At 33.9% G+C, this 21,539-nt stretch overlaps 1 protein-coding gene across 3 annotated transcripts in view; it reads right to left on the bottom strand.

Moving 5' to 3' along the window:
• ADK (adenosine kinase) overlaps window positions 1–21,539 on the bottom strand; it is a 555,049-nt gene that overhangs the window by 162,757 nt on the left and 370,753 nt on the right. For all 3 annotated transcript variants that reach the window (XM_044239872.1, XM_044239870.1, XM_044239871.1), the window contains one exon: window positions 15,016–15,186. In XM_044239872.1, the coding sequence (XP_044095807.1) occupies window positions 15,016–15,186 (171 nt within the window). The remainder of the gene's footprint in view (window positions 1–15,015; window positions 15,187–21,539) is intronic.

Raw genomic sequence — 21,539 nt, 5'->3', positions numbered from 1 at the left:
AAAAGTGTCATGGTTGCAAAAGACAAAAAAAAAAAACAAAAAAACAAAAAACCCAAGGGGTATTCTAGATTAAAGAGACCAAGGAAACATTAAATGCAATCTAGGATTCTAGGTTGGGTCTGATTGAGGAAAAAAACAGTAGGAATTTTCCAGATACGATCATTTTATATAACTACTGTAGAATCATCGACGTTCAGAAATGACTGTTGATTAAATACTATTACTAATTTACAGAACTTATTTAAATTTTGCTAATTATCCTCCTAACATCAAAGAGGAAAGGCACAGAAAAAATTTAAGCTGAGTCAAAACCCAGATTTTCTGATTAAAGTCCAGGGTTCCTTCAATTGTCATATAAATTTAGTTTTTATGTATAAGGATAAGTCATTTTCATTTAATAATTTCAATAAGACATTTAAGAATGAATTAAATAAGAACTTTCAATATTTACTCATTACCTTTAAATCATGGCATACTAGACAGATGATATTATAATTGTCAAAAATTTTTAATATAGTAACTGAAATAATCAAATATACAATAAGACTATTGAAATACTGAGTAACATGGTATGTATGGCATTAGATAAAATATGATGATCTCCAAAGCAATTTAAGCTATTTCAGATTACTGGCTTTTTTACTAATAATGGACGGTAGTCTGGAATGACTTAAAAACCGTCCTCTTTGGAGAGGCAATGGAGTTGGTAAGGGGGCAGAGAGAAAGGAAGCAAGAAAGAAGGGTATACTGGTGGGGATCAGGAGAGAAAAGGAGAAAAAGAGTTAAGTAGATGGGAAGGAGGGAGATGTAAATCACATAGTTACAAAGCCTTTGGCTCTTTCTGAATCCTTCCAATAGCATATCTTTACAACATGCTACTGACATTAGGAATCCCCCTTGTGCTACAGTGAATCTTTCTTTCCCCAGACCAGGAAAATATACCAGAAAGACCCTAAGGAGAAAGTTAAATCCAGGAACTAAACAATGATCTTATGGTGCCACAGTCCTGTCTTAATTGAAATTTCATTATCCTCAGCAGGAGATATAAATATGTCAGAATTTTATAAGAACACCATAAGTTTTTATTTATTTTTTGAAGGGGTTACGTATCTTCTCTGAAAACATCTCTTTCTACCTTCCTTGATTGATCTTATAACAACCGTGGATTTTGTCTATATCAAAAGCTCCTGTCATTGCTTTCAGCAAAAAAAGAGGAATGGCATGATCTGTATGAACAGTCTCAGGAAGGTGACTTCCACTTTTCTGTGGAAGAAACAAGGCACTTCTGTATACCTACAAGGGTAGCATTAACATTAACATTTTAGATTACCCACATTCATGATGGGAATACCTTGAAACAAGGGAAAAAAAGACCATCTCTTCTATTGTCAGAATATGGATCTGGTGAGAGGCTGGCTCTCTGCAAATGTTTGAAAATCATGTGTCTTAAGGACTTAGATTTGACAAAAAGATATAAAAATTAAAAAAAGAAATTCTCTTAGAATATACATAGACTTGAGAGACAAAGAACTTCCAAAAATTAAAAATAATAACTTTACAAAGAACAGAAAGTTTCCTAACCAAAGAAATTATCTGAGTGAAGATGCATTCATGTGTAGCACTTATCATATTTGGCACACATATTTTATACATTTACATAGATTTTCATATTGAAGTAGCAAATATCTTCTATTTTATAGATGTACCAAAACTGACAAGATAAAAAAAAAAACGTTTATCAAGGTTAATTACAATTAAAAGTTGCTTTTAAGTTATTAACTGTTGTCACTTAAAGAATCATCAATGGCTATTAGATTAAAATTGACTTAGCAATGTAAACAATAAATACCAATAAAATCCCTACCCCACCCACCAAATGGGTAAACAGAACAGAAAAATCTAACCTATTCCATCTGGTTTGGTAAAAATATTTTAAGAGTTTACTTATAAGGAGACACAGTCATTAGTCAGGTTTAGAAAACATGGGCTCAAATACCTAAAGCCAATTTTACATTTCTTTCAAAATGTCCTGACACATTCTTCCAAAGTAGAATTCCTGGTTTTGGCTGTGTATCACTGTCCTAACGAGATTGAAGAGCTACTCAACAACACCACAACCACATCAACAAAATGCAGAATTATGATCACTGTTTAATGACTCATTCTTTGATAACATAGATACATTTTTTAAAAAGTCAAATCATCACTTAGGAAAGAGTAATTTTAGTTTTCCTGGTCTTTATTAGAGATTTTTAATATGGCAAATCCTATGTAGGGTCAAGAGTTTTAAAATGGACTTCCCTGCAAGACAATGTATAAATAAAATGGGAAAATTGCCAGCAAAAGGACTGATGAAGTAGAGTAATATATAATCTTTATAAATACAAATCATCTGTGAGATTCAAAATACTAGGTATATGAGAGTGAGTTTTATCTAAAATGTTATCATTCTTAATCTGTTTGAAATAATTAAACTGAATTCTTCTGCCTGATTTTCAAGCTGTATTTTATTATTTAAACTATCTTAAAGTGCATTGTATGGGTGACGTGACGTTTCACAGTGGAATTAAGTGGTAATTCTTGACAAAGCAGTTATTATCATGAGATAATTGACCTTATTTGAGAGTTAAGCATCCTGAGGCAAAGTTGAGTGTACTTAATCCTGGCAGGTTAATTATCTAGTGATTATGGAGCCTTGAAAGGTATTACCCTTAAGAACCATTTGCAAAATGACACTATTCAAAAAAAACTTCTTAATTTAATAAAAATGAAAAACAATAATAATCAAGTTCTTTAGTCATGTATTGCTAGATAATGACTACAGAGCAGCTTGCATTAGCAGGCATCAATGGATATAATTACCTGCATGTAGAAAGTTCTTTATTAAGCTGATTACACATGGTTCCAGCTAACAAATGTCTGTTGCTGAAGGGAAATATTTTAAACTTTGACAAGGTCAAAAAATAAAAGAAAAATACAATATCACATTTAATGAAGTTCTATACTAGAGTAATTTCAAAACTATCCTAACAAGAAATTGTTAAATTCAGGCATGCTGTTTAAAAGTACAAAATGCAACATAACAGGGCACCAAAACATTTTGAGGTAAAGAGAAATGTATCTATGCATTTCTGAATGTCAGTTAAAAGTAAACCACACAAATCAAAATCACAAAGAGATGTTACTTCACATCCATTAGGATGGCTACTGTCAAAAAAAGGGGAAAATTCTAAGTGTTAGGAAGGATACAGAAAAATTGGAACTACTATGCTTTGCTGGTGGAAATGGAAATGGGGCAGCTGTGGTGGAAAAGAATTTGGTGGTTCCTCAAAAAGTTAAACACAGAATTATTATCATACAATCTGCCAATTCCACTTCTAGGTAAATACCTCAAAGTCCTGAAAGCAGGTACTCGAACACATGCTTGTACAGCAGTATTCATAGCAGCATTATTCACAAAAACCAAAAGGCAAAAATAAACTGAATGTCTATTAACAGATGACTGAATAAACAAAGACAAAAGTCTGATATATGTTATATGGATAAACACGGAAAACATCAAGTAAAGGTGAAATAACACAAACAGATAATCGTTGTATGATCCTACTAAAAAGAGGAACCTAGAATAGGCAAATTTAGAGATAATATAATAGTGGTTATCAGATATGTGGGGGAATTGTTTAATATGTACAGAGCTTCTGCTTGGGATGATGAAAGGTTCTGAAAATGGATAGTGATGCTGGTTGCACAACAGTGTGGGTGTATTTAATGCTACTGAATTGTACACTTAAAAATGGTAAATTTTCGGGGCTCCTGGGTGGCTCAGTGGGTTAAAGCCTTTGGCTCAGGTCATGATCCCAAGGTCCTGGGATGGAGCCCTGCATGGGGCTCTCTGCTCAGCGGGGAGCCTGCTTCCCTTCCTCTCTCTCTGCCTGCTTCTCTGCCTGCTTGTGTCTACTACTACTGTTCAATGGATAAATAAAATCTTTTTAAAAAAATGGTAAATTTTCTGTAGTGTGCTTTTTACGACAATGAAAGAAAAGAAAGAAAAAAGTAAATTTTATCACTTAATAACTATACTTTGTTTTTAGCATGTTAATGCAGCAATGGATTCCTGTGGACACTTCTACTTTGTGTCTGGATTGCCTAACCAAATATTTTCAGACATTCCCTGGAGAAGAACATCAATTTCCTTGCACAAATCAGATAAAAGAAATAGGATGAGACATCGGAAAAAAGTAGCCTGAAAGGTACTACAGTTGAGCCCGTAACATTAACAATGAAAAAAGAATAGTTACCTAAAATTAAATATGGTAGGCATTTTTTTTTAGGTTTCAGAACAAGGGCTTTGCTGATTTAGAATAAAATTGGTCAGTGCTACTGAATATTAGAATATGTGAGAAAATGAATCCTTAGGTTTTTAAAAAAAACATTTTAAGCTCTAAGAAAAAAATTAAGAATCATTTAGTATTTCTATATAATCCCCTTACTTTACACATCAGGAAATTAAAGGAATTGTAGTTGACTAATAAATCAACAAGTTGGTTAAAATAAGGAAAAATCTATATATGTTATTTATTTATAACTATATATCATTTACTAATATTTAAAGTAGGGTTAAAACTTTGCATGTGTATCTGCTGACTGATATTCTAGAATCTTTCTTATAGAACCAAACCCGTAATTCATAGTTTCTGATTTCCAGTTTAAGTTTCTTCAAACCAGAGTGAAAATTTGTAGACATTTATAAAGCTACTCCTGAGTGGTACATATTTACAGCTTTTTGCTTAATATTTTATAATTTTCATGCCATTGTCTAATTCAAGAGCCACTTTTTAAAACAATTTATCTTTATTGAATTTTGTACCCTGATTTAACTCATTAAGCAAGTCCTCATTTCATTTGTACTCACATTTTAACAGATTATATAATAACTAAATAATAATAAGGACAAGCTGTATTAAAAATGTTTATGGGCAAATAAATTGACTTGACTTTTTATAAACAAAGAACATTGTGGGAAGAGAAGGAAGGTGGCCTACCAAAGAATAGCCTAATACTCACAAGTTTTCCCTCATTTACCTGTAACTACTTATTGTTTTATCAAGGGAATGATGTGTGCGTGTTATCTCAGCAAGCTAGTTAAGTAAAATTTAAGTGGAGGAATAAGATCAGCATTCCTAACAACACCATCAGTACCACCTAACATACACTGAGTACTTTCTATAAGTAAAGCTGAAACTTTAAATGCGTTAGAAAGCTAGCCACAGATTGTGTATATTAAATAATTTTTTAATGATTTTATTTATTTACTTGAGAGAGAGAGAACATGGGTGTGCAAGAGCACAGACTGGGGTGGGCGAAAGGGAGACTCCCCACTGAGCAGGGAACCTGACGCTAGGCTCAACTTGCTTCCAGGGCCCCCGGGATCATGACCTGAGCTGAGGGCAGGTACTTAACAGACTGAGCCACTCAGGTGCCCCTAAATGATGGTTTTTCTGGAAAACATTTGTAACTTTAAAGCATTACTCAGTGGTGGGGTATAATAATTTTTAACAGTCTAGGAGATTAAAACCCAAGACTATCAAAGCACTTCTCCTTTGGCTTGATAATACCATTGAAATACAATTTTTCATAGAAATTTTTCATAGAAATAACAAATTTGATACAGGGTCAATAAAAAAATTAATTGGTACTTAATTCATTTTGACAGTGATTCTTTGGAACTTATTATGTGAGTGACTTGATTAATTTTTGCTACTTTTAAATTTCTATAATAGAACCACACAGCATATATTTTTTAAAAATTCCGATATAATTTTTGAGACATAGTTATTATATTATAATCTGCACAAATTCAAAGTGAATAAGTAGATAGGTATTGACACATGGATCAAGTCCTGAAACCATAACCACAATCAAGGTAAGGAACATATCCATTACTTCCAACATTTTTCTAACGTCTGTTTGTGTGATCATTGCCTCACAGTACATATCTATCCCTAGGCAACCATGGATCTACTGTCACTAGGGATTAGTTTCAACTTTCTAGAATTTAATTTAAATAGAATCAAACAGAGTGTACTTTTGCCTGGCATCTCATCTTTCATTCAGCATATATATTCTAAGATTCATCTATGTAGGTGCATGTATAAATAGTTCACTTCTTTAATAGTTGAGTAGTATTCTACTGTATGGATACCTAACAATTTGTTTATCCAGTCACCAGTTGATGGACATTTGGGTTCTTTCCAGACATTTGATATTACAATTAAAACTGCTATGAGCATTTGTGTATGTCTTTGTATGAACATACACATTCATTTCTCTTGGGTAAACACCTACAAGGGAATAGCAAGGTCATATGGTGGTTGTGTAGATAACTTTCTAAGAAACTGGAGAACTATTTTCAAAGCATTTGTACTATATTGTATTCTCACTAGCTGCATATGACAGTTCTAACTCTATACTTTGCCAATATTTGCCCGGGTCACCCTTTTTAATTTGGGACACTCAACAAACTAATACAGTTGTATGGACTGAAGTTTGCTTTTTTGGATATGGATATTCAATTGCATGACGGATATGGATATTCAAAAAAGCATGGTTTGTTAAAAGGACTCTTCGGGCACCTGGGTGGCTTAGTCGGTTAAGTGTCTGCCTTCGGCTCAGGTCATGACCCCAGGGTCCTGGGATCCAGCCCCATATTGGGCTCCTTACTCATCAGGAAGTCTGCTTCTCCCACTCCCTCTGTTTGTGTTCCCTCTCTCACTGTGCTACTCTCTGTTAAATAAATAAAATCTTAAAGAAAAAAAAAAAAACCTATTCCCCATGGAATGACCCCTGAAACATTCTTGAAAACTCAATTATGGGTCTATTTATGGACGATCCCTTCTGTTACATGATCTATTTGTCTATCTTTAGGCCCATGACACATTGTATAGCTTTATATTAAGTCTTGAAATCATGTAGTAGTAAAGGTCCTCTGATTTTTTTTTTCTTCAAAGTTGGCCTGGCTAGTCTAGTCTAGTCCAGAACTTTTCCATATGAATTTTAGAATAAGTTTGATGACTTCTACTGAAAAAAACTGCTGGGATTTTGATTAAATTATGTAAATACACCAATTTGAGAACTGACACTTAACAGTCTTAAAAACCCATGAACATGCTATTTCTTTCCATTTAATTCTTCTTTCGTTTTCTCAACAGGTTTTGTAGTGTTTAGTATATATATACACTTTGCATATCTTTTCTTAGATTTATTCCAAATATGTCATACATTTTTATGATATCAGAAATAACATTTTTATTTTTTATTTATTTTTTAGTTTTATTTAAATAATCTCTACACCCATGTGGGGCTTGAACTCACAACCCTGAGATGAAGAGTAACATGCTCCTCCAACTGAGTCAGCCAGGAGCCCTGATATCAGAAACAGTATCATAAAAAATTAATGAATGAATTATTATTTATTGATTTCTCTCAGGGAGACGCTTGACTCACTGAGCCACCCAGGAGTCCCAGAAATAGTATTTTTAAATATCAGTTTCTGAGTGTTTGCTGTTAATGTATAGAAGTAAAACTGGGGGACGCCTGGGTGGCTCAGTTGGTTAAGTGGCTGCCTTCAGCTTGGGTCATGATCCCAGCGTCCTGGGACCGAGTCCCACATCGGGCTCCTTGCTCGGCAGGGAGCCTGCTTCTCTCTCTGTCTCTGCCTGCCATTCTGTCTGCCTGTGCTCGCTCTCGCTCTCTCTGACAAATAAATAAAATATTTAAAAAAAAAAAAAAAGTAGTAAAATTGGTTTTTGTATGTTTATCTTGTCTCCCACAACCTTGCTAAACTCCCTTTTAGTTGTAATAGCTTTCTGCAGATTTTATAGAATTAAAAAAAAAAACACAATAATGGTGTTTGATAACATAATTTTACTTTTTCTACTCTAATCTGGATTTTTTTATCCCTTACTGGAACTGCACATTGTTGAATAGAAGCTGAGAGTTTTGTTTTGTTTCTGATCTTGTAAGGAAAATATTCAGTCTTTCATCACTAAGTATGATGTTAGCTGTATATTATTTGTGAATGTCCTTTGTTGGACTGAAATAGTTTTCTATTACTATTTTGAAGGCTTTTATCAGGAGAGGATGCTGATTTCATCAAATCTGTCTTTATTCAGAAGATTATGTTTTCTTAGTTTTATTAAGGTGGATTATATTGATTGATTTCTGCATTCCTGGTCATGGTGATTATCCTTTCTATATACTGTTGCATTTGATTTGCTAAAATTATCTTAAGAGTTTTTGCATTTATTTTTATAAGGAATATTAGTCTGTAGCTTCTTAATTCTTTGTTCGATTTTTGGTACTACTTCTTCTTCTCTTCAATAGTTTGGGATAGTTTATATTGAACTGTTACTATTTCTTCCTTAAATTTGTGCCAGAATTCAACACAGCAGCAATCTGGTGCTTGGACTTCCTTTGTGGGAAAGGTTTAAAGTAAAAATTCAATTTCTTTAATAGGTAACCTGAATAACCCTATTTCTATTTCTTCTTGAGTGTGCTTTGGTACTGTATGTTTTTCAAGGAATTTAGCCATTACATACAGGCTGTCAATTATACTGGAATAACATCGTTAGGAGAAGAACCACAGTATCTTCTACTCTAGTCTAATTTGCCCCATTAGCATTCTGAGTACTCTATCTGGAGCCCTGTGAATTATGAGGTCATTCACTCTGGCTCACAGAACAAGAATGATTACAGGTTCCACATGCACTCTGAACATTACTCCCTCTAATCTTTTCAGGTGGTTCTCAGCCTTCAATGGTTTCCTGACAAATGTGCACTGATTAGTTCTCAGCTGAAGATTTGGGTGGGACTCTGCAAATCTGTGTTCTCTGTCTATGTAGCTCTTTTCTCTCTGGTACTCTGACTTGCAAACTCCAGTTGTCCAGCTGTTAGATTTCCTGAATTTTTAGCTCCCATCTCCTCAGTTCAAAAGAGACTACAGGGGCGCCTGGGTGGCTCAGTGGGTTAAAGCCTCTGCTTTCGGCTCAGGTCATGATCCCAGGGTCCTGGGATCGAGCCCCACATTGGGCTCTCTGCTCAGCAGGGAGCCTGCTTCCTCCTCTCTCTCTGCCTCTCTGCCTACTTGTGATCTCTCTCTGTCAAGTAAATAAATAAAATCTTAAAAAAAAAAAAAAAAGAGACTACAAAGAGGGTCTCCCCCTTTGTGCTGTGGCCTGACAAAGGGAGAGATCCCAGGACCTGGGATCACGACATGAGCCAAAGGCAGATGCTTAAAGGACGGAGCCAACCAGGCGCCCCAATAAGCACAGATTTGATTTTTGTTTGGGGGGTGAGGGGCAGAAAGAAACATAAAACCATCATATATGTTTTCTCCTAGGAATATATTTTACACTTCATTGCATTTTAAGATTTTATTTATTTATGTATTTGTCAGAGAGAGAGAGAGAGAGCACAAGCAGGCAGAGAGAGAAGCAGGCTCCCTGCTGAGCAAGGAGCCCAATGTGGGACTTGATCCCAGGACCCTGGGATCATGACCTGAGCCGAAGGCAGTGACCTAACCAACTGAACCACCCAGCCATCCCTCCATTGTATTTTAGACATAAAATGTCCCTTCTTCTCATGGACCTAAAGAGAGTAAATGATTTAGTAAATGATTACTAAAGTATTCAAGGAGAACAACGAGAGATGAGACTAAAGAAAACAATGCCACAGTTGCTTTTTATATTCAATATACAATCATTTACATTTATCCTTATTAAATTTCACCACTCAACTGATATTTCCAGTGTATTCAAGTTTTCAAAAGTCTCATTTTGACATTCAGCTTACTTGATATTTGTTAAAGTATTGAATTATTTGCGTTCTCTGCATTTGCATTATCTGCAAATACAGCTTTATCTGAATCACTGATAGCTGAGCAAAGCTCAGAGTAAACACTGAAGCATAGCACTACAAAACTATTTATTTATCAGCAGAAGTTTTGAGACTGGTTCAACAAAATACCAAATACATCTAACTGCCCTGTATCTAATATTTATTATCTTATAATCCATATCATGACGGATGGTCTCAAATATACTATACATCCCTTGTTTAATGGTCTGCCATAATAGGTACTACATATCTACTGAAACGAATTCAAATGAATACTAATTACACCAACAAAGTAAAAAGCTATCCTGACATGACTTATAGCTTATAATTTTACATCTTTCTCTTCTAAGTGGGGAAAAATGATTTCTTTAATTATCTATACTATATATAGATTATAAGTAGATTATAATAGCATAATATCTTTACTATTCTATAAGTCCTAGTCTAACTTTACTGGTTTGTAGAATCAATCATTTCAACAGTGTGGCAAAATATATACAAGACAAAATTTTACCATTTTAAGTGTTCAATTCAGTGACATTAAGTACATTCATAATGTTGTGCAACCATTACCATTATCCATTTCCAGACTTTTTGTGTTATCCCAAATAGAAGCTTTGTACCCATTAAGCATAACTGCCAATTCCCCCTTTCCTGCAGGGCCTAGTAACCATTATTTGACTGTCTGTCTCTATGAATTTAACTATTCTAGGCACCTCATGTAAGTGGAGTCCTTATAGGAAACTCCAGGAGTTGTGTATGGCTTATTTCACTTAACATAATATTTGCAAAATTCATTCATCTTGTATTATGTATCAGGGTTTCATTTCTTTTTAAGGCTGAATAATATTTAATTTTACATATGTACCAAATTTTATCTATTCATTTGGCTATTGGAAATAATGCTGCCATAAATATTGGTGTGCAAGTATTTGAGTCCCTGCTTTCAGGACTTCTGGATATATACCAATTAGGAGAACTGCTGGATGATATGGTAATAATTGTTTGACATTTTGAGGAACCACTAAATTGTTTTCCACAGCAGGAGCACCATTTTACCTTCCAATCACCAATGCAAAAGGGTTTCAATTTCACAACCTCCTTGGCAATACTTTTTTTCCCCTCTAAATTTTTGAAAACCACCATCCTAAGGTGTATCAAGTGGTATCTCATTTTGGTTTTTAAATGTATTTCAGTAATGGTTAGTGATGGTAAGCATCTTTTCATGTGCTTATTAGCCAATTATATATCTTCTTTGGAGAAATGTTTATGGAAGGCTTTTGACAATTTATGAACTGGGTTGTTTCCTTATTGAGATATATATTCTGGATGTTAATCCCTTACCAGATACATCATTTGCAAATACTTCCTCTCACTCCATGGGCTTTCTTTCTTTCTTTCTTCTTTAAAATATTTTAATAATTTATTTGAGAGACCATGAGAGAGGAGAAGGTCAGAGGGAGAAGCAGACTCCCCATGGAGCTGGGAGCCCGATGTGGGCCTCAATCCTGGGATTCCGGGATCATGACTTGAGCTGAAGGCAGTTGCTTAACCTACTGAGCCACCCAGGTACCCACTCCATGGCCTTTCAATTTATTATTTTTTTAAAGTTTTATTTAAATTCCCATCAGTTACATACAGTATAATACTAGTTTCACGTGTGCACTATATAGTGATTCAACACTTCATAGTGGCCTCATAGAATGAATTGGAAATTTTCCTTCCTTTTTGCTTTTTTGAATAGTTTGAGAAGAATAGGTATTAATTTTTCATTAGCTTTTATTTTTTTTTAAAGATTTTATTTATTTATTTGACAGAGAGAGAGAGAGAGAATGAATGAGAGTACAAGCAGGAGAAGGAACAGAGGGAAAACCAGGCTCCCCACCGAGCAGGGAGCCTTAAGTGGGGCTTGATCCCAGACCCAAGGATCATGCCCTGAGCTAAATGCAGACACTTAACTACTGAGCCACTTAGGCGCGCCTTAACTTTTCTTTAAATATTTAGTAAAATTTGCCTGTGAAGCCATCAGGTCCTGGACTTCTGTTTGTTGGATGTTTTTTGTTTGTTTTTTTTTAAAAAGATTTTATTTATTTTTTGACAAAGATCACAAGTAGGCAGACAGGCAAGAAGAGAGAGAGGAGGAAGCAGGCTCCCTGCTGAGCAGAGGGCCCAATGTGGGGCTTGATCCCGAAGGCAGAGGCTTTAACCCACTGAGCCACCGAGGCGCCCCTGTTGGAAGTTTTTTGATTACTAAAGCAGTTTCCTTGCTTGTTATGGGTCTGTTCAAGTCTTCTATTTCTTCCTGTTTCAGTTTGTTAGTTTATATGTTTCTAAGAATTTATCCCCTTCTTTAAGTTTGTTCAATTTGTTGGCATATAGTTTTTCATCATATTCTAATTGTTTGTATTTCTTGTGGTGTTGGCTGTTATTTTTCCTCATTTGTGGTTTTATTTATTCATGTCCTTTCTCTTTCCTTTTTGATAAGCTTGGCTAGAGGTTTATCAATTTTATTAATTTTTTCCAAAGAACCAGCTCCTGATCTGTTCTTTTTTTGTTTTGTTTTTTAGTTTCTATATCATTTAATTCTCTTCTAACCTTTATTATTTCCTTCCTTCTGCTGGCTTTAAGCTTTACTTTTTTGATAGTGTCCTTTGATGCACAAAAGTTTTTAATATTGATCAAGTCCAATTATTTTTTCTTGTTCTTGCTGAGCATTTGGAGTTTTTTTTTTTTTTAAAGTGAAGATCATTTTGGTATCATCAGCATTTTCTGCAAACCTAATAATCTGTACCTCTATTTTTTTCTATTCTTCTAAATCTATGCCAAACTTCTAGAATTATTCTCTGGTTCTATACATGCTTTCCACCATTTTTTACAAGTGTTTAGGAGATGTGAACTTTTTTTTTTAGATTTTTCAAATTTATCTTGAGAGAAAGCACGTGTGCACACACAAGTAGGGGGAGGGGCGGAGGGAGAGGGAAAATCTGCAGCAGACTGTGCTGAACGTGGTGCCCCATTTGGGCTCTATCTCACAACCCGGAGATCATGACCTGAGCTGAAACCATGAGTCAGATACTTAACAGACTGAGCCATGCACACACTCAAATGTGAACTCTAATTAAAGAATTTTCTGTGTGTTCTGTAATGTTTTGTTTTTAAGGCTCCTCCCCATTTTCTTCCTAATTGTGGTCATTTCATATTATAAAGTCACAGCTGAAGTTTTGACGGTATTCAATTCTCTCAAGTTATCTCTAATTCTAAAGTCTCATTCTCTGGAATGATACTTATCTTTTTAAAAAAGTTTTAAAAATTTGTGGGTTTTTTTTTTTAAGATTTTATTTATTTATTTGACAGAGAGAGACACAGCGAGAGAGGGAGCACAAGCAGAGAAAGTGGGAGAGGGAGAAGCAGGCTTCCCACTGAGCAGGCAGCCTGATGGGGGGCTCGATCCCAGGACCCCAGGATCATGAACTGAGCCGAAGCCAGACGCTTAACGACTGAGCCACCCAGGTGCCCCCCAAATTTGTCTTTTTAAAGTTCAGAGCATATTTTTAAGTATTGCTGTTTGATGTTTCCTGACTACAAAGAACTCTGAGTTCAAATATCAACTTCTCCTAAGGATTCTTAGACCACCATACTGATGACCAATTCTTTTATGTTATTTTAAAAGGTCAGATTAGCACTTTTACTAGTTATTTCCTTTTTCCTTCAGAAAATAAAACCAGCAATAAAGGAAATGTGAAATGTAGATTTTAATCAAATGAGACTTCCAGCAGATACTCAGTAGTTCAAGGCCATTACCACTATTTCTTGCCATTATGTCAGTTTGTAAATCATCAAGAATGTAGCATTTCCTTCAAAGTGTCTTTGAAGATATTCATACCATATTATTTCTACAAATCACCAAGGTGATCTCATAAATTATGTTGAGGTCAAATTTATGTTATTCTATTCAGACAACACAGTTATCTTATTTGGATTCAAAATCTGTGAGTATAATCAAACTGTGTTATAATGATATAATTTGAATCAAAATGGACTTCTGGGAGAGTACGTGTTCACTTTACACATAAAGACGCTAAGATTCATGAAAGTTAAGTGATACTGCTAAAGTCACAAAAAGATATACTGAAGTATTTTTTTTTCTGTTTCACGGATGTTTAATGTCTACAGGTTAAACAGAAGCTATAAATACTATGTGAGCAAAAAAAATTACTTTCCACTAATTTAGAATAAAAGAAAGTATAATCTTGGTAAAAATGAAAAGCTGTGAAAAAGTTTTAACAAACCCCATTTTATCACCTTCAAATATAACATGCAAATATTAGCAAAAATGATATTAATAAAAAAATTTAATACCAATTATAATACACCAATATCTACTCAAAATTTAGACTCACACTTTTTATAAATAGTTAAATTCATAAAACATTAATTTTAGACCAAATGCCTCTTACCTTATTAATCCATGAAAATTTCAGGGGAAAAAATTTAACTGGTCAGAAGACAATTCAGTTGATATGAAAGGATAAGGTGACAGGTTGATTGAAAAGGGTGACAGAAATGACTTTTTTCTTAATTGTAGTCATGGCTACATGTCAGGCATGCATTTGCAAAAGCTCACAGAAATGTACATTAAAGAGTTAATTTTACTCTATGCAAATTATAAACCTCAATAATCTAACCTTTTAAAAGACCAATTTTTTTTTTTTAATTTTATTTATTTATTTGACAGAGAGAGATCACAAGCAGACAGAGAGGCAGGCAGAGAGAGAGAGAAGGAAGCAGGCTCCCGGCTGAGCAGAGAGCCCGACGCGGGGCTCGATCCCAGGACCCTGGGATCATGACCTGAGCCGAAGGCAGCGGCTTAACCCACTGAGCCACCCAGGCGCCCCAATTTTTTTAATTTGAAAGAAAGGTAGTATATACTGAAGGAAATACGAAAAATACTGAATTAGAGGTCCAAAGTGAGGCAGCTTTGTTGTGTAATTTTCAATTATATTTATGCTAATATTTCAGTTTTTATCTCTAAACTTACACATAAACCAAAAAAAAACCCTCCAACCCCCCCTAAAAAAAAAACAGAAAAAGACCACTTATTTTTTTTTTAAAGTAACTCACCGTCTCATTTCCAAAAAGTATGTCAATATAAGGCATAACTTTCATCAATGACTCCTTGTAGAACTGACTAATAAATGGTGCAGACAAATTCAAAGTGAAAATTCTGTTGTTTTCAGAAGCATGTTTAGCCACTTTTAATACCGACTCTGGAGAAACTGTAAGAAAAAAGCCCTGGATAAAGAAAAAAAGGAGAGGAAATTAAAAATGCCATCTCCACAGAGTCATTCTTGGTCGGAATAAAAGATGCCTATAAAAAATACAAACATCTATAGAATACAAACTTTAAAATACAATTATAAAATGCAAGGGAGAAAACAGCAGCAGCATTTGATTAGAAGAAAAATCTATCATATGAGTACAATATACTTGGTATGTGCCATTATGCTAGAGTATAACACATTACTTATTTCATATTAGATTTGTATACTCAACACTGAAAGAATTCTGGGAATCCACATAAGAAAAAATATTTCAAAGGTCTCATTTAAGACAATAATTACATTTAAATTACGGAAACAGTAATGAAGTCAGATTGGATCTTTTTATCTTCTTATAAATAGTTTGGATTCTTAAAAGGGACATACTTACTATATATTAAAAAATGAAATTAGTTTAGAAATGAAATTAGTTCACTAAAATCATAGCTTGTTAACTTATGCCTAAAATGAATTCTTTAGAAAGATTCTGAGTTGAAATCTTCAAATAATGAGAAAATAATTCAGTGATAATAAAAAAATATTAATTAAAATTTTATGTCAGGAAAGGTGTATTTAAAATGCTATTTATCTATATCTTAAAAGTGTTAATAAAAGCCTTTTAAAAATAGATTTATGCCTTCTAGATAAAAGTATAAGCAAGGACATGGATGCTTACATAGGAAATTGATTTGAATGGTGCACAAGAGAATGAAGGAATACACAAAGAGCAAAAGAAGATAAAGTCGGAAAGGACAGTTAAGTCAAAAATGCAAAAGGCTTTGAGTGGCAGGTGAGGAGTTGATTAGGTGGGGTGAGAACACATGATGGGTAATGAAGATTTCTTTGAAAGAAAGGAATAAAAACCTTATATAAAAATTTAAAGGAAAGTTAATTTAGACAACAAAAATTCAACAACAGTCAAAAGCAGAAAAGAAAAACATAAAGTAGAGAACAAGAGGAAGGCACATGAGGACAGTAAGTGATGACAGAAATCCAGCAGGGAAAGTTTTAAGAAGATATTTAAATGTACCCAATGCTATCAATGGATAGAGAAAGAATGAGCAAAACCCACTGGATTTGATGATTAAGAGAAAGTACTTATGGGATAAAGGTAAAACAAACAAAAAAGTCAGCTGTTAAAGAATGAAAGAATGGTGAGAAAGTAGGGGTAAAGATTATAAATTATTTTGGAAGATTTATCAATGAAAAATAAGACTCATCTGAAATTTACTGAGCAATTATTGTGTTCCAGGCAATACACTAAAAAGCTTTATGTATATTAACCCAGTTGTTATCATTTTCCTTATACCAAACCTATGAGGTAGATACTGTTATTCTCATTTTTATGATGATAAGGGCAAAATGTCCCCCCCCCCCCAGTTCATACAGTTTATATTGTGATGGAGCTTAGATTCAAATGACGAGATATAATGCCCCTAGTTTGAATAGGTAACTGAAAAGAGAAGAGAAGAAAGATATTTTACTGGGGGAGAGGAGTGGAAGAGTTGTTTTTACGAACAATGCTAAGTTGGAGTATTTTTTTATCTTTAACAAGAAGGATCTACTGCAGAAAGAGAAGAATGAAGAAGCAAGACAGGGAGGAGGATTAGAAAGAACAAGGAACCAGAAAAGTTCGGGCAGTGGAAAGAAGCAGGAAAGAAGAGTTAGCTTATAAATGGAAGAAATAACCTTGAAAATGTAAAGGAAATGTCTTTTAAAATGGTAAAAAGGGCTATTGAAATATTCAACTACAACTACAACTGAGGGACTACCACTTCTAACATGTAAACTTTAAAAATTTTAAAAAGAAAAAAACATTTTTTCCTATTACTTTCAAATTGAATATTAAAAGAATATTTTAAAAAATTATGAGGTAGGAGTCATGTATACTTGGACTTGCAGGGCTTATTGCCCTTATGAATTCTGAGATTAAGAGAGAATTCTACAGTACAACTGTTTCTTATTGCTAATGAAATTCTAATAAAAATGTTTCCTTATTATAATAGCATAATATTTTCTCATTATTTAAAAATCTCTTTTTTTTTTTTTTAAAGATTTTATTTATTTATTTGTCAGAGAGAGAGGGAGAGAGAGCGAGCACAGGCAGACAGAGAGGCAGGCAATTCTTTACCAATTTTCAAGTGTTCTAAAAGGTAACAGGTCTTAGTCTTAGGTAACATTATTTTTTAAATGTTTTCACCTTACTTTTTTAACCAACCACCACGTCACTTGCAAACTATGAACATCCAAGCTGTTTCCTTTGCTATTTTTGTCACTTGGAGAATTAAAATGAACAGTTTATATAGCATCTTGTCTCCATAGTAATATGTATGTACTTGCTTTTTAGTCTTTCATTTAATGAGGAGCGTTTAAAGCTAACCTCCCTCCCATTTCTCCCCAAAGTGTTCCAGCATGAAATAAAAACCTCCCAGAGCTAGCATTCTGCCAGCTGTGGATTAACCACAGACAGCCATAGAATGGTCTACACAAATAGTAACCTGGTCAAATAATTAGGCTTCTCACCAACTTTGGACTGAAAATTTGATCTGTGCTAAAATACATCTGATTGTAATTTAAGGTACTGAACAGTATGCCCCTGGAGTCCAAATTTGGCCTCATTCCAAATGTGTGTATGTGTGTTTTACTTTAAAAATGCAACATAAGAGTATTGTGATGTGGACAATATAACTTCCATTTTGTCAGTTTTACAAAGAATATATAAAAACTATCAGCTTTTAAATGAGGAAAATTCACAATTTAAATTAATTCTATTTTTGAATAGTTTCTTGTTTTACTTTAAGTAAATATTTAGTATTTAAACAATTTAGGATTTGTGTTCCGTTATAGTGCAAAGACTTAAAATGGATGCCAACCATAATTTTTCTTCCTAGATTTATATCCTTTGCTAGGCCACATGTTCTAGACTGTATTATCACCAACATAATAACAGTGCCATTATACATTTTTTTTTAAAGTGTCAGGTTTGTAATAAAAACAGGCCAATAGTTTATATGGCTATAGTTTAGAAAAATACTCTATATAATCAACAAATTTTTGTGGTTTTTCTAATTAGGGATTTCAGTCTATATAACAGTTAATCCTATGACTCTTTGTCCATTTGAGCACCCCAAAACAAAGCAGATTCTAACATTTAAGAGATCCAACAATATTAATCAGTATTGGGAGTGAGGCAAGACAATTTTATCTATTAAAATGATAAATAAAACAGAACAAGAAGGTAGGAATAGGAGTGATGGGGAAAGACTAAGGCAGAGCCAAAGAACCATTTTTGCATAGCCAGACTTAATGCTTAGAAATCTCAGATACACGTGTTTGAACTGCACAGGTCCACTTATGCATGGATTTTTTGGGAAAAATGCAGCACAGACCTATAAATGTATTTTCTCTTCCTTATAATTTTCTTAATAACATTTTCTTTTCTCTAGCTTACTTTATTCTAATACGTATTTAATAGACTGTTTATGTTATTGGTAAGGCTTCTGGGCAACAGTAGTTAACTACAATCAGTAGTTAAGTTTTGGGTGAGTCAAAAGTTATATGCACATTTTTGACTGTGCAGGGTGCTGGCACCCCTAACCCCTGTGTTCTTCATGAATCAACAGTATATAAATTTGTCGCCCTATTACTCTAAGGGTTTTTTAGTGTAGTAGTTTGATTTTTTAAAAGATTTATTCATTAATTTATTTGACAGAAAGAAAGAGAGAGAGGGAGTATGAGCACAGGCAAGGGGAGAGGGAGAAACAGGCTCCCCGCTGAGCAGGGACCATGCGGGGTTTGATTCCAGACCCTGGGGGATCATGTCCCAAATGCAGACACTTAACTAACTGAGACACCCAGGCGCTCCTCTTGGTGTAGTTTAAACGCTACACAGGAGGATGTAAGAAATTAAACTGTTTAATATACTAAAGGATAAGAAAAGGAATTGTTCTTGTTCTTTACCAGTATTTACTTCAATTCAGGAAAATGCTTTGGGGTTCTTTTTAATTGTCCCTACCTAAGAGTACAAATCCTTTCGGGGCGCCTGGGTGGCTCAGTGGGTTAAAAGCCTTTGCCTTCAGACCAGGTCATGATCCCGGAGTCCTGGGATCAAATCCCACATTGGGCTCTCTGCTCTGCGGAGAGCCTGCTTCCTCCTCTCTCTCTGCCTGCGTCTCTGCCTACTTGTGATCTCTGTCAAATTTAAAAAAAAAAAAAAAAAAAGAGCACAAATCCTTTTTATTATTTCCATTAACAATTATCTAAAGAATAGAGGTGCGTGTGTATGCAAACATGCTCATATACATTGTAAATTCTAGGGATTTTTGGAACTATAAAAATAAAAGCAGACAAAAGACCACTAAAAATGTCTACAGTAAATAATGCACAGGGTTAATATGTTTAGACTATAAAGAGCTTTAAAAAGAGATGAAAAATTAAACAAACATGAGGACACCAATAGATAAATGAGCCAAGAACATGAAAATGCATTCCATTAAAAGTGAAAAAGAAATACCCATTAAAAGTGAGAAAGAAGAAGCAAATAAATATACAGACAACTATTCCTTCCTAGCAATGAAAGAAACAACATGGTGAATAAAGTTTCCTCAGTGTTGAAGAAAGGTTGGCAAAATTCATACATTAATACGTCGGTGTGAGTGCAAGTGACACTATTTCTCAGAAAATAATTTGAAAATACACATGAGGAACCACAAACAAATTCATACTCCTTGATCCAATAATTCTATTTTATGAGTCTACTTTAGGGGAATAATCTAAAATATGGGAAATTACTCATTCATGAACATATCAGTATATTATTTGTTTTACTCAAAACCTGGAAACAATGTAAATATTTAATGATTGACTATTTCTAATTTTTTTAAAGATTTTATTTATTTATTTGACAGAGATCACAAGTACACAGAGAGGCAGGTAGAGAGAGGGGGAAGCAGGCTCCCTGCTGAGCAGAAAGCCTGATGCGGGGCTCCATCCCAGGCCACAGAGATCATGACCTGAGCCGAAGGCAGAGGCTTAACCCACTGAGCCACCTAGGTGCCCGACTGGCTATTTCTTAACAGGCATGAAAGAACTGGCATATTCCTTCTACTTTTCCACTCTAAACCTGGCTGTTGATTGTTTAAAATGTGGCTAGGTTAAAAAAAAAAAAAAATGACGAGTCCAACTGAAGATCTGAATTTCAAATTTTGTTTAATTTTAATTTAAATATAAAAAGACATGTAGCTAATGAGTACGTGCAATGTGCTCTAGCCAGTGTGACTACGGAATCCGATTTTAATTTAATTTATTTAAGTGTAGAAATAGAAGCTCTGGATAATATTTTTCTGCTAAACATAATTTTGTTGCTTTGGTAGGGCTACAGTTAATTTTGATCATTGAAAACTGAGTGACGGAACTGATTGCTGTAAATTTAAATAGATACCAATTTTAAAGGCTTAGTATGAACAAAAGATTGTCAAAAATATAATAATTTTATATAATTACATGTTGAAATAAAAAATTTTAGATATATTAAGTTAAATAAAACATTATTAACATTAATTTTACCTGTTTCTTTTTACTTTTTCAATGTGGCTACTAGAAAGTTTTTAACTATATGTGATTTATATTTCTACTGGACATTGATGCTCTAGAGAATACTTTGAAAAATTTTTAAATTATGATTATGGGAAAATTATGATTATGAAAACTAAGTAGAAAACATTTATACCACATAAATGTTATATGAAGGATAAAGCATACAAACACTGTGTACAAAATATGGTTATAAACTACACTAAGTCAAAAAGAAAAAACTGAAAGAGAATACACTCAGAGTAAAATGGTTAAATGTGACTAGAAAAGTTACGGATAATTTTAATTTTTCAAATTTTGGTGATGCCATTAAATTCTCTTCTGATAAAAATTATTTAAAAGACAAATTATTTTGTTACTTATAGTAAATTTCTACAGAAACAGATGTTTATAAACGGAGAGACGCTTACTTCAAGAAACAAGAGTCAGAACAGATAAACAGCTGAGAGTAAGTCTATTTTACTTCTATAAGTAGATGGCAGAAAAAGGAAAAAACTAAATATGAGACTGGTAGATTTGGTAAACCTAAATCACTACTTACAATAGCAAAAGAGAAAATTAAGAAGGAAGTGTGGTAACAGAAAAATATTAAGCCAACTAAAGAGTGCCCCCAAACCCAGACTACCAATGATGAGAGGGCTGAGAGTTCCGGATGTTGTGTCTGAAGACATACCACTGTTGTCTGTTCTAAAGAATATACTTAGTCTGTTTTCCATAGCATGAGGAAGGTGCCAT

Source organism: Neovison vison, chromosome 2 (genome assembly GCF_020171115.1).
Source record: "Neovison vison isolate M4711 chromosome 2, ASM_NN_V1, whole genome shotgun sequence".
Taxonomy (NCBI): domain Eukaryota; kingdom Metazoa; phylum Chordata; class Mammalia; order Carnivora; family Mustelidae; genus Neogale; species Neogale vison.
This window is presented reverse-complemented; position numbering and strand designations above follow the sequence as displayed.